This window comes from Anopheles ziemanni, assembly GCF_943734765.1.
Source record: "Anopheles ziemanni chromosome X unlocalized genomic scaffold, idAnoZiCoDA_A2_x.2 X_unloc_2, whole genome shotgun sequence".
NCBI classification, from domain to species: Eukaryota; Metazoa; Arthropoda; class Insecta; order Diptera; family Culicidae; genus Anopheles; species Anopheles ziemanni.
The window spans coordinates 579,075-591,565 of NW_026689785.1; the positions used below are offsets into that span (position 1 = coordinate 579,075).

The 12,491-nt window shown below is 43.8% G+C and overlaps 1 protein-coding gene across 1 annotated transcript; it reads right to left on the minus strand.

Moving 5' to 3' along the window:
• Positions 1 to 3,217: 3,217 nt before the first annotated feature.
• LOC131291913 (helicase POLQ-like) lies at positions 3,218 to 7,107 on the minus strand. The gene is made up of 4 exons (XM_058320756.1): positions 4,582 to 7,107; positions 3,557 to 3,940; positions 3,362 to 3,496; positions 3,218 to 3,289 (listed from the first exon to the last, which is right to left on the minus strand). The coding sequence occupies exons 1-4, from the start codon at positions 7,105 to 7,107 to the stop codon at positions 3,218 to 3,220; spliced, it is 3,117 nt and encodes a 1,038-aa protein (XP_058176739.1).
• Between the last annotated feature and the right edge of the window lie 5,384 nt (positions 7,108 to 12,491).

The window sequence follows — 12,491 nt, forward strand, 5'->3', positions numbered from 1 at the left end:
GGAATCACCTTCGGTAAAGTTTACCCGTAGAAATGTGTTCTTTAATTATACATCTTCATTCTATTTGTTTGTCGTCAGTGCTCGGACTTGAAATAATTATGTTTTAATTTTCCAAAATCAAAGTACTATTAAAGCATTAAAACATGAAATTCAATTATTTTTTTTATTGCTCAACGACCAACTTCTTGAAGAACTGAACCCGCATTTTATTAACATGGTTTCATTGAAATTTTCTTCATACGTTGTTGAATTAATGGTTCGTTACTGCTACAAAAGACTGTTTTTAATCTGCATCTGACCATATCGAAATGAAAAAAGTTTTCTTGGTCCGCAATTTACCATTCCAAAAATATATAATGATGCGAGATCGGTTGCAAACCACACAACTTATTCCCAGATTGGCTTATTTGACAAAATACAGCTCACCGGAATCACCCTCGGTAAAGTTTACCCGTAGAAATGTGTTCTTTAATAATACATCTTTATCCTATTTGCTTGTCATCAGTGCTCGGACTTGAGATAATTATGTTTTAATTTTTCAAAAACTAAGTACTATTTCAAGCATTAAAACATGAAAAAAAATTATTTTTCTTTTATTAATCTACGACCACCTACTGGAAGAACTGAACCCGCATTTTGTAAACATGCTGACACAGAAGACAATTGCCGAAGAGTAAACTTCATACGGTTATTAATTTTGTATTTGTTTCTGCGCTAAAAGACTTTTTTTTAATCAGCATCTGACCAAATCGAAATTAAATAAATCTTCTTCGTCTCCATTTTACCTTTCCAAAAATATATCATCATACGGGACCGGTTGCGAAAAACTCGATTTATTCCCGGTTTTGTTTATTTGACGATATAAGCGGCTTTGACCGGGAAGACCTTCAATGAAGTGTATCGGTAGAAATGTTTTCTTTCAGCTTTCATGTTCGTTAGTAAAATGAATAACGCGACAACCCGAAATAACTGTGTTTGCATATAATTTCCGTTCAATCCGAATTTATTATTTTCCCCAAAAAGAAATCACACGCATTGTCAATGCGACACATCCGATTTATGATTGTCAAATAAAATCAGAGCACACCTCTTCCTCTTCACTCGTTGGGGAATTGTAAGTTTGTCAATTTCCTAAGCAGGTGCAGATTGTTATGACGACATTAAAATACAGTGAAAAATAAATGCAACTTTGTTTTGATTAAAGCTTCTCATTACTTTACATAAAAAACAGATTGCCAGCCATGTCGGGAAATCGAAGTTCCCGCGGTCGACAGAAGCTTCCCACAACGGCGAGGAAATGCTTGATTTCACCGAATCAGCGTTCGGCAGCCAGGGGCGTAGCACCAGCAGCGCCAGCAGCAAACCCGGTTGATTTCCGAGCACCGGTCACAGCTTGTACCAGCAAACCTAAAGATGACTTAAGTACGAAACTTTTGGAGCTAGATAACACGTTGCTGAACGCGGTCGATTTGGCCAGCATCGAGAAAAAAGTCAAACGTTCGAAGCCGCGTACCTCATGGGGCGGCGCAGCCGATCAACCGATCACACCGTTTCGAAAACGTTCCAAATCAGTTGGAGGTAGGTGAACGATTTATACGAGTGACAACAACCACCATGGAATGCTTTCTCCCTCCAGTGTTTTGACCGTAATGCTTCCATCAATTATAATTGCATATTTTTCCGGCAAACTTATTGAATAGGAAGCCGATTTTTCTCATTGGTCTGCTTGTATTTCCCGTTAAAAGAAGTGTGATGGTATAAATATGCTTTTAAAGAAAGGTCATTTAGCCATATGACCAACTTCTTGCCATCTAACCAAAATTCTTCCGAATAATTGTAGTTGCGTTTTTGTACGGCAATCTTATTAAAATTCTACGAGAAGACGCTCTTTCTTATTGGTCTGCTCATATTTTCCGTTGAAAGTTGAATGTGCATTCAAAGATTGGTCATTCAGTCATATGACCGACTTCCTGCAGTCTTTGCATAATGCTTCCATAAAATGAAAGTTGCGTGTTTTAACGTCATACTTCGGAATTATCTAAAGAGAGACGCAAATACGTATCGGATATGATTTATTTCGTGCCTTATAATAAAGCAGTGCTTTAAAAAAAGAATAAAGGATTGATGATTATTTTGAAACATCTTTACTAAAGCACGCCACGCGTACTGATGGGTCTCAAATGTACCCGAATCTCTGGAAACATGTCGAAAACCGGTCGTCCTCTACGTTTAACCTTATACCTGACCGCCAATATTCCAATTAAAATATTTTTCGTTTGTACCCGTTGCCATGAATCATGCAGAAATACATACCTGCGTATCATTTTTGTTACTCACTTTGACTGCACCTTTTTTTTCTTACCTAAATTCTTCCGTTTGAGGATTTTTTCCAACAAAATGCTAGTATCTTAAATTCGGGTCGACTGTTTAAGCCGCTTTTTTTTTAATTTTTTTTGGAAAACTAACCCAAAACATTTACATCTTTGTTAGCAAAAATACTGCTGGCTCGCGTGCGCATAGGACAACGTGGTGGACGTTAGAAAATGTCTAAAACCCACCATTGAAAAGGACACAGTTGTGTATTTTTCAAACCGCAAGCCTCCACCACCACCCACAGTGCTACTTCAACCCCGCAAAGTTCGATCCAGATCGGTTCAGTCCGCAAAATTACGATAAAATTTACCCTTGCACGTTTCATCCTTTTGAATCCGACCCAGTATTCGTATTGAAAACCGCTGCGTCCTCATGGAGGTTAAAATGATCTTCTACAATATGCTGATGGAGTTTATGTTCGAGAAAACTACCAATATATCGGTTCAATTGCAACTGGCACACATTTATTTCGGAACGTCATGCGATAAGGAAATGTACGTTGAATTTCGACCAAAAAATTAAAAAATATACCGAAAAAAATCAACTGCCTCGTTCTGACTTTACATTCTTTTATTTGATAGAATTGAGAAAACATCAAATCGAAATTTTTGACCAGAAAATGCAAAGAAAAAGTCTTTCTAGTAAAAAATAGTTAATTCATCTCAAGAAAACATGAAGCAACACACTTAATTCAACAACAAGAGATCTCGTTTGCTTCCGTTTTGGCAATAAGTAATAAGTTCAGCCTTCGTTATGTCCATTTTATCTTCTTACAGCTAACTGATGCGAGTTGGTGAGTGGCTATATGGTATTCCTTACCACCACAATGATCAGCAAAACAAGTTCAACGATTCATCTGCGAGAGATACTCTTCGGCCTGTTCGCGTAGGACATCAACTTGTTCCATAAGTTTCGCCTAAAGTAACAACAAGTTGTAATGTAGTAATGGAAAAATGTGGAATCAGCCTCAACTGCATGCATGCATTACCTTCGCGCTCAGTATCAATTGGTTCGCCGTCCTGTAGTTCATGTATTCGATGGTTTCTACCAGCTCCTTCGATTTGGCACGGGCTAAAGAGCCGAGCGTCGTGTACCCCGCCCGGTACAACTGTTTGGCACGGCCCTGAAAAAAAACAACGATTATAATTTTGCCACACGCGAATGCCGCGAGATCGCAACTTACCAGCTTCATCGATGGCAGCTCCATCAGTGGCATCAGCTCGAGCTTACAGTAGTGCGTCAATCGTTTGGTCATGCCCGTCAGCAGGTGCTGGAACACCCACAGTTCCGGGATTTCCTCGCACATCCGCAGCAAACTGTGCGCTGTCCCAGCGGCGGCGGTCATTAGCGTCTGAATCGCCCCCGCGCTCACGCGGTACTTGAGGGCAACTTCCTGGAGATCCGTTTGGCTCCAAAGGTCGTGTACGATTAGCACACGGAAGAAACGCTGCATTAGGAACATTGTCTCGTCGGGTACAGTGCGGCGCTTTAGAATTTTCTCTATAACCACTTGACTGATGTTGTACCTTGCGGCGATTTTTCGCAGTGCATCCGAGAGTTTACTGGTCTGAAAAAAGTATTGCAGTCAGTTAATATTCTTTTTGAATTGAACCTCTTTTTAATGCTTAATATCAAGGGCACATCCTTATCACCGCACTAACCCATTTTTACGATTGCCTCTATACTTGAAAACTCGTTTATTCTTTTGATGTCCAACCACTACACTGCAACGTTTACAATTTTTCTTGCAAAGCTACGTGAAAGTCGGATATGATGAAATTATAGCAACTTTAATCCGTCCATCTTGCTGAACTGAAGCTAAAGATTTTTTTATAGTTATTTTTAAAAATAATAAGTTGAGGAAGACCTAGAAAAGACAAGAACAAACTAGAAGGCAGTCTTCCATGATTCGCTCTTAGAAAAAGCATTTCTAAAATTTCATCAAAAATTACTTCATCCATCACTACTCGATTTTGAAAAAACGATACAAGAACAAAACAAATGGTATTTGAGTGCTTTTCAAACGAATGCTTTAGCGTGGTTCGCTCTATGGAGCTATGAAAAAGATAAGTTTCAGATAACAAATACATACAAATAATACAAATAGGATACAAATATATTTCACGGTTGTTTGTGGTTCAACTTGCGGTGTTTAACACTTAACGTTTAAGAAACAATACTTGCTATCGTTAACAAAGGGGTACTTACCAGAATGATCAAATCCTCAATTTTGAAATATACTTCCAATCCGTCCTCAAGCAGAATGAGGAAAAGCAGATCGAACTCATCGAGCACACACAGTCGTTTGCCTAGTTCCTGCATCTCGTTGTAGAACCGGACCGCTCGCTCTATGTCGAACCCGGCTCGGATGGCCGCCTTGCCAAGGTTGATCACTTCCAGCGGGCTCGTTCGATCGATCGTTTTGAAAACCTTACCCGGACGGGAAGGTGTCTTGTGTACTCGAACGAACGCCTGTCCTACCGCTTCCTCCGATCGTCCATCTGCGGCACTGATTTGTACAACCATGTTCGTGGGATTGCGCAGACAGCTATCGTGCGTTGCCTTTATCGCATTGCCCTGATACAGCTGCACGATCGTTTCATCGGTGATGGCCTCGAGATCGATTTCGCGTCGCTTCGCTTGCTGCGCTAGCAGTGTGCTTCCAACCATCGCTTGAAGCGCATTCCGTGTCTTACAAAGACCGAGCCCGATCGAGCCGAGTACGAGCGATTTCAAGCAGGCTCCTTCGTCTTCCAAGAGCGCCGACTCGGCGAAGTCCAGTGGTGAGCAGAACATCTCGCAAATTTGCGGAATATCGCGCATGGCGGAAATAAGTATGGAATCGCCGGTGTCGCGTTTACCCGCACGCCCTGCGTGGCCAACCATTTGTTTGTAGCGACTTAGCGTAAAAAAATCGCTCCCAATGTAGGGAGAGCAGATTATTACACGTTTTGCCGAAAGATTCACACTGGCGGCCAGAGTGGAAGTGCACACGATCACCGAAAGGATGCCGGCCCGGAATGCATCCTCGATCATACGTCGCTCGTCCTGCGTTAACCTACCGTGATGGTACGCGACCCCGACACGAAACGAATGCGGAAGGATTGGTGCAACGGACCCGTCATCCTGGAGAGACTTTATAATCTGCGCTTTTTCCTCTGCCCGGTGCTGGGCAAATGAATCCGGCAAGTTGGCCGCTAGCATGGCGCACAAACTTTCACACCTGTTTCTGGTAGGACAAAACACCAAACACGAACCCTTGGGGATTACTTCCATGATCAGACCAATCACATGGTCCACGTCGATCCGCCGCAGTTCCTCACCGTAGTTAAACTCTAACTTTCGCTTTTCTCCTAACACATCAAATATGCGTTCGGCTTGGCTGCGAACCTCGAACAGATCTTCCCCCCACTTGATGTATTCCTTCAACTCCACCGGCCGATTTTCGCGACAGTAAACGTCGGCTAGCATGAAACGGGCCAATTCACCCAAGTTTCCGATAGAAGCACTCATTCCTACGATCTGAATTCCGGCTCGTAGCGACTGCACCTTGGTGATCAACATCTCCAGAGTGCCCCCGTGTCGCTGCTCTCCAATCATATGCAGTTCGTCGATCACGATCAGCCCGATCTCGTCCGCGCGACCCACCTCGATGAGAGAGTTCATGAGGATGAGCGATTTTTCGATCGTACAAACAAAGATCGTGTTTTTTCTGTGCCGTTTGAGCGGCGGACATTGTCCCCTACCACCGGTGTACTCCTCCAATAAAAACTGCAACTCGATCGAGAACGGAGTGAGCGCGATCAGCTTCTCCTGAGCGGATGAAACGTACGGCACGACGAACATGACGTTCCGCAGGCGGCAAATAATCTCCCGTAGCATAAGAATCTCCACCACCAGTGTCTTTCCACCGCTCGTTGGCAGTGCGTAGATCAAATTACGTCTCTCGTCGATCGCCGGCAAGTCCAGACACTCCTGCTGCCAATCGTACAGCTCGCCAATACCACGAAAGTCTCGCAGCATTCGCCGAACGTTGTTCGGTAGCCCAAAGAACGGACCCTTCTCGAGGAAAAGCGACGATACGTGGGGTACGGTGAACTTTGGCTTTGTAGTCTGATCTGAAATTCCCTCATCACGATTGATGGCCGCTATGGTCGAGTTGCTGGTCCTCATTCGCGAGCTTCCCTCGCCTATCGCATTCGCCATCGGCTCAATGTTGGTCATGTCGTGCAGCGTACGGTCACAGATTTCAAAAATCCGCAACGCTTCGCTCACCTTCTGCAGCTCAAAGGTACGTTCAGCTTCAGCGGCTACCTGCTGGAAATGTGACGGACGCTCCGGATGACCTATTTGTGATGCACCGATCGCGACGATTCGCTCCACCCCCTCATCAGCGAGGGACTCGTCTTGCCGCATGTACTGCGAACAGATGTCCTGGTTTGTGTACACCTCGAACCCGTTACTCTCTCGCAGCATATCACCGACGTGCGTTACTGGTTTGGTGGACCCGATCCGTTTCAGTTTAGCCTTGATTATTTCGTCCGTGTCAAGTTGATCATGGCTGGCGATCGGTACCTGTCCACATGGTAGCATTTCAGCATCGTCATTTTCCACCCCAGACCACAGAGGACGAACCGTAGGAGTTTCCTCGTTTGCAACGTTTGACCGATTTGATGTAAGATTTTCATTACAGCCGCTGTCCCTCCCTCCGTCGCGCACCTCGCTACCGTCCATGTTCATTTTAAGCACATAAATCTTTCGACTACTTACAGCTGATTTTTGCAGTTTCGGAGGACTTGCCATAAGCCTTCTTTCAATGGCTGTTACAGGAAAACAGTTTTGAAATAAAGTAAAAAGTATCTTAAATCCTACGTTATTGTCACTCGAGTTTTGCGAGATTGGGCACTGACAGTTCATGTCACCTCGTTCAACTCTCGCTGGGTCACAGAAGTATGTTACTGCGCCCATTATCCCTACTCGGATAGGTTCGGTTCGTTCGTTTTATACTACGGTGAGTAAACTCAATTTGTGCATCGCATAGCCATGGAAAGCAAGCTTTCGCGGGCCTCTTCGACTGTTTTGATACGAGCTGTGCCCGTGATGCTTGTCATCCCAGGATACTAGACCCCTTTGGACGACCGCATGACCATCAGAAAGTAAATTCCACGTTCGATTTGGGGCTTGAACCCCTAACATAAAGTCTTTGTGTAGAACCACGAGGGCTCTATAGTACCGATTCTCTCGGTACGCTTGGTCCGTGTTCCTTTATGTTCGTACTCTTGTGAATAAGATTCACGTTTGTTTTGGGATATTTGCTACTGTCACCGTTTGAGTACTATGGGGCTTGAACCCCTAACATAAAGTCTTTGTGTAGAACCACGAGGGTTCTATAGTACCGATTCTCTCGGTACGCTTGGTCCGTGTTCCTTTATGTTCGTACTCTTGTGTGTATAATATTCATGTTCGGTTTGGGATATTTGCTACTTTCACCTGGGTCCCGTTCTTCATACAAGTCTGCCTTGCTAATGTGGTAACTTTATAGTGTAGTTCTGACATCCCAATTTTGGGACTTAGCCGATTTTTCATGAATTTCCATATGACCCATAGGGTCCCTTTCTTCATACAAGCTTGCCTAGGGCGATCGGTCAAAACTTGTCTTACTATTCGATTGGTCTTCGCAGTTTCACCCTAGGCAATTCGCCTAGGTCTGTCTTCTTGAGGAGGCCAAAACCCGAAATAAGGAGGTCTGGCCGACCCTGAAACCTCCCCTGTCTTAACTACACTAACCCGATTTTTCAGGGTCCTCAGCGCCATACAACTTTGCCTAGGTCACTTATACTCTTGACTTAGGCCATCTGACTTGGTCCGTGTTTCTTCCTAGGGTTCACCTAGGTACTTTGCCTTGCTTGATGTGGTAACTTTTTAGTGTAGTTCTGACATCCCAATTTTGGGACTTAGCCGATTTTTCATGAATTTCCATATGACCCTAAGGGTCCCTTTCTTCATACAAGCTTGCCTAGGGCGATCGGTCAAAACTTGTCTTACTATTCGATTGGTCTTCGCAGTTTCACCCTAGGCAATTCGCCTAGGTCTGTCTTCTTGAGGAGGCCAAAACCCGAAATAAGGAGGTCCAGCCGACCCTGAAACCTCCCCTGTCTTAACTACACTAACCCGATTTTTCAGGGTCCTCAGCGCCATACAACTTTGCCTAGGTCACTTGTACTCTTGACTTAGGCCATCTGACTTGGTCCGTGTTTCTTCCTAGGGTTCACCTAGGTACTTTGCCTTGCTTCATGTGGTAACTTTTTAGTGTAGTTCAGACATCCCAATTTTGGGACTTAGCCGATTTTTCATGTATTTCCATATGACCCATAGGGTCCCTTTCTTCATACAAGCTTGCCTAGGGCGATCGGTCAAAACTTGTCTTACTATTCGATTGGTCTTCGCACTTTCACCCTAGGCAGTTTGCCTAGGTCTGTCTTCTTGAGGAGGCCAAAACCCGAAATAAGGAGGTTCAGCCGACCCAGAAACCTCCCCTGTCAGAACTACACTAACCCGATTTTTCAGGGTCCTCAGCGCCATACAACTTTGCCTAGGTCACTTGTACTCTTGACTTAGGCCATCTGACTTGGTCCGTGTTTCTTCCTAGGGTTCACCTAGGTACTTTGCCTTGCTTGATGTGGTAACTTTTTAGTGTAGTTCAGACATCCCAATTTTGGGACTTAGCCGATTTTTCATGTATTTCCATATGACCCATAGGGTCCCTTTCTTCATACAAGCTTGCCTAGGGCGATCGGTCAAAACTTGTCTTACTATTCGATTGGTCTTCGCACTTTCACCCTAGGCAGTTTGCCTAGGTGTAGCTTCTTGAGGAGGTCAAAACCCAAAATAAGGAGGTTCAGCCGACCCTGAAACCTCCCCTGTCTTAACTACACTAACCCGATTTTTCAGGGTCCTCAGCGCCATACAACTTTGCCTAGGTCACTTATACTCTTGACTTAGGCCATCTGACTTGGTCCGTGTTTCTTGCTAGGGTTCACCTAGGTAGTTTGCCTTGCTTGATGTGGTAACTTTTTAGTGTAGTTCTGACATCCCAATTTTGGGACTTAGCCGATTTTTCATGTATTTCCATATGACCCTTAGGGTCCCTTTCTTCATACAAGCTTGCCTAGGGCGATCGGTCAAAACTTGTCTTACTATTCGATTGGTCTTCGCACTTTCACCCTAGGCAGTTCGCCTAGGTCTGTCTTCTTGAGGAGGCCAAAACCCGAAATAAGGAGGTTCAGCCGACCCAGAAACCTCCCCTGTCAGAACTACACTAACCCGATTTTTCAGGGTCCTCACCGTCATACAACTTTGCCTAGGTCACTTGCACTCTTGACTTAGGCCATCTGACTTGGTCCGTGTTTCTTGCTAGGGTTCACCTAGGTAGTTTGCCTTGCTTGATGTGGTAACTTTTTAGTGTAGTTCTGACATCCCAATTTTGGGACTTAGCCGATTTTTCATGTATTTCCATATGACCCTTAGGGTCCCTTTCTTCATACAAGCTTGCCTAGGGCGATCGGTCAAAACTTGTCTTACTATTCGATTGGTCTTCGCACTTTCACCCTAGGCAGTTTGCCTAGGTGTAGCTTCTTGATGAGGCCAAAACCCAAAATAAGGGGGTTCGGCCGACCCAAAAACCTACCCTGTCTAAACTACACTAACCAGATTTTTCAGGGTCCTCAGCGCCATACAACTTTGCCTAGGTCACTTGTTCTATTGACTTAGGCCATCTGACTTGGTCCGTGTTTCTTCCTAGGGTTCACCTAGGTACTTTGCCTTGCTTGGTGTGGTAACTTTTTAGTGTAGTTCTGACATCCTCATTTTGGGACTTAGCCGATTTTTCGTAAAATACCATATGACCCATATGGGTCCTTTCCTTCATATAAGTTTGCCTTGCTTGGTATGGTAACATTTGAGTGTAGTTCTGACATCATCATTTTGGGACTTAGCCGATTTTTCGTAAAATACCATATGACCCATATGGGTCCTTTGCTTCATATAAGTTTGCCTTGCTTGGTGTGGTAACATTTGAGTGTAGTTCTGACATCCCCATTTTGGGACTTAGCCGATTTTTCGTAAAATACCATATGACCCATCAGGGTCCTTTGCTTCATATAAGTTTGCCTTGCTTGGTGTGGTAACATTTGAGTGTAGTTCTGACATCCCCATTTTGGGACTTAGCCGATTTTTCGTAAAATACCATATGACCCATCAGGGTCCTTTCCTTCATATAAGTTTGCCTTGCTTGGTGTGGTAACATTTGAGTGTAGTTCTGACATCCCCATTTTGGGACTTAGCCGATTTTTCGTAAAATACCATATGACCCATCAGGGTCCTTGCCTTCATATAAGTTTGCCTTGCTTGGTGTGGTAACATTTGAGTGTAGTTCTGACATCCCCATTTTGGGACTTAGCCGATTTTTCGATCCATACCATATGACCCATCAGGGTCCTTTGCTTCATATAAGTTTGCCTTGCTTGGTGTGGTAACATTTGAGTGTAGTTCTGACATCCCCATTTTGGGACTTAGCCGATTTTTCGTAAAATACCATATGACCCATCAGGGTCCTTTGCTTCATATAAGTTTGCCTTGCTTGGTGTGGTAACATTTGAGTGTAGTTCTGACATCCCCATTTTGGGACTTAGCCGATTTTTCGTAAAATACCATATGACCCATCAGGGTCCTTTCCTTCATATAAGTTTGCCTTGCTTGGTGTGGTAACATTTGAGTGTAGTTCTGACATCCCCATTTTGGGACTTAGCCGATTTTTCGTAAAATACCATATGACCCATCAGGGTCCTTTCCTTCATATAAGTTTGCCTTGCTTGGTGTGGTAACATTTGAGTGTAGTTCTGACATCCCCATTTTGGGACTTAGCCGATTTTTCGTAAAATACCATATGACCCATCAGGGTCCTTTCCTTCATATAAGTTTGCCTTGCTTGGTGTGGTAACATTTGAGTGTAGTTCTGACATCCCCATTTTGGGACTTAGCCGATTTTTCGTAAAATACCATATGACCCATCAGGGTCCTTTGCTTCATATAAGTTTGCCTTGCTTGGTGTGGTAACATTTGAGTGTAGTTCAGACATCCCCATTTTGGGACTTAGCCGATTTTTCGATCCATACCATATGACCCATCAGGGTCCTTGCCTTCATATAAGTTTGCCTTGCTTGGTGTGGTAACATTTGAGTGTAGTTCTGACATCACCATTTTGGGACTTAGCCGATTTTTCGTAAAATACCATATGACCCATCAGGGTCCTTGCCTTCATATAAGTTTGCCTTGCTTGGTGTGGTAACACATGAGTGTAGTTCTGACATCCCCATTTTGGGACTTAGCCGATTTTTCGTAAAATACCATATGACCCATCAGGGTCCTTTCCTTCATATAAGTTTGCCTTGCTTGATGTGGTAACATTTGAGTGTAGTTCAGTCATCCCCATTTTGGGACTTAGCCGATTTTTCGATCCATACCATATGACCCATCAGGGTCCTTGCCTTCATATAAGTTTGCCTTGCTTGGTGTGGTAACATTTTAGTGTAGTTCTGACATCACCATTTTGGGACTTAGCCGATTTTTCGTAAAATACCATATGACCCATCAGGGTCCTTGCCTTCATATAAGTTTGCCTTGCTTGGTGTGGTAACATTTTAGTGTAGTTCTGACATCACCATTTTGGGACTTAGCCGATTTTTCGTAAAATACCATATGACCCATCAGGGTCCTTTCCTTCATATAAGTTTGCCTTGCTTGATGTGGTAACATTTGAGTGTAGTTCAGACATCCCCATTTTGGGACTTAGCCGATTTTTCGATCCATACCATATGACCCATCAGGGTCCTTGCCTTCATATAAGTTTGCCTTGCTTGGTGTGGTAACATTTTAGTGTAGTTCTGACATCACCATTTTGGGACTTAGCCGATTTTTCGTAAAATACCATATGACCCATCAGGGTCCTTGCCTTCATATAAGTTTGCCTTGCTTGGTGTGGTAACATTTGAGTGTAGTTCTGACATCCCCATTTTGGGACTTAGCCGATTTTTCGACCAATACCATATGACCCATCAGGG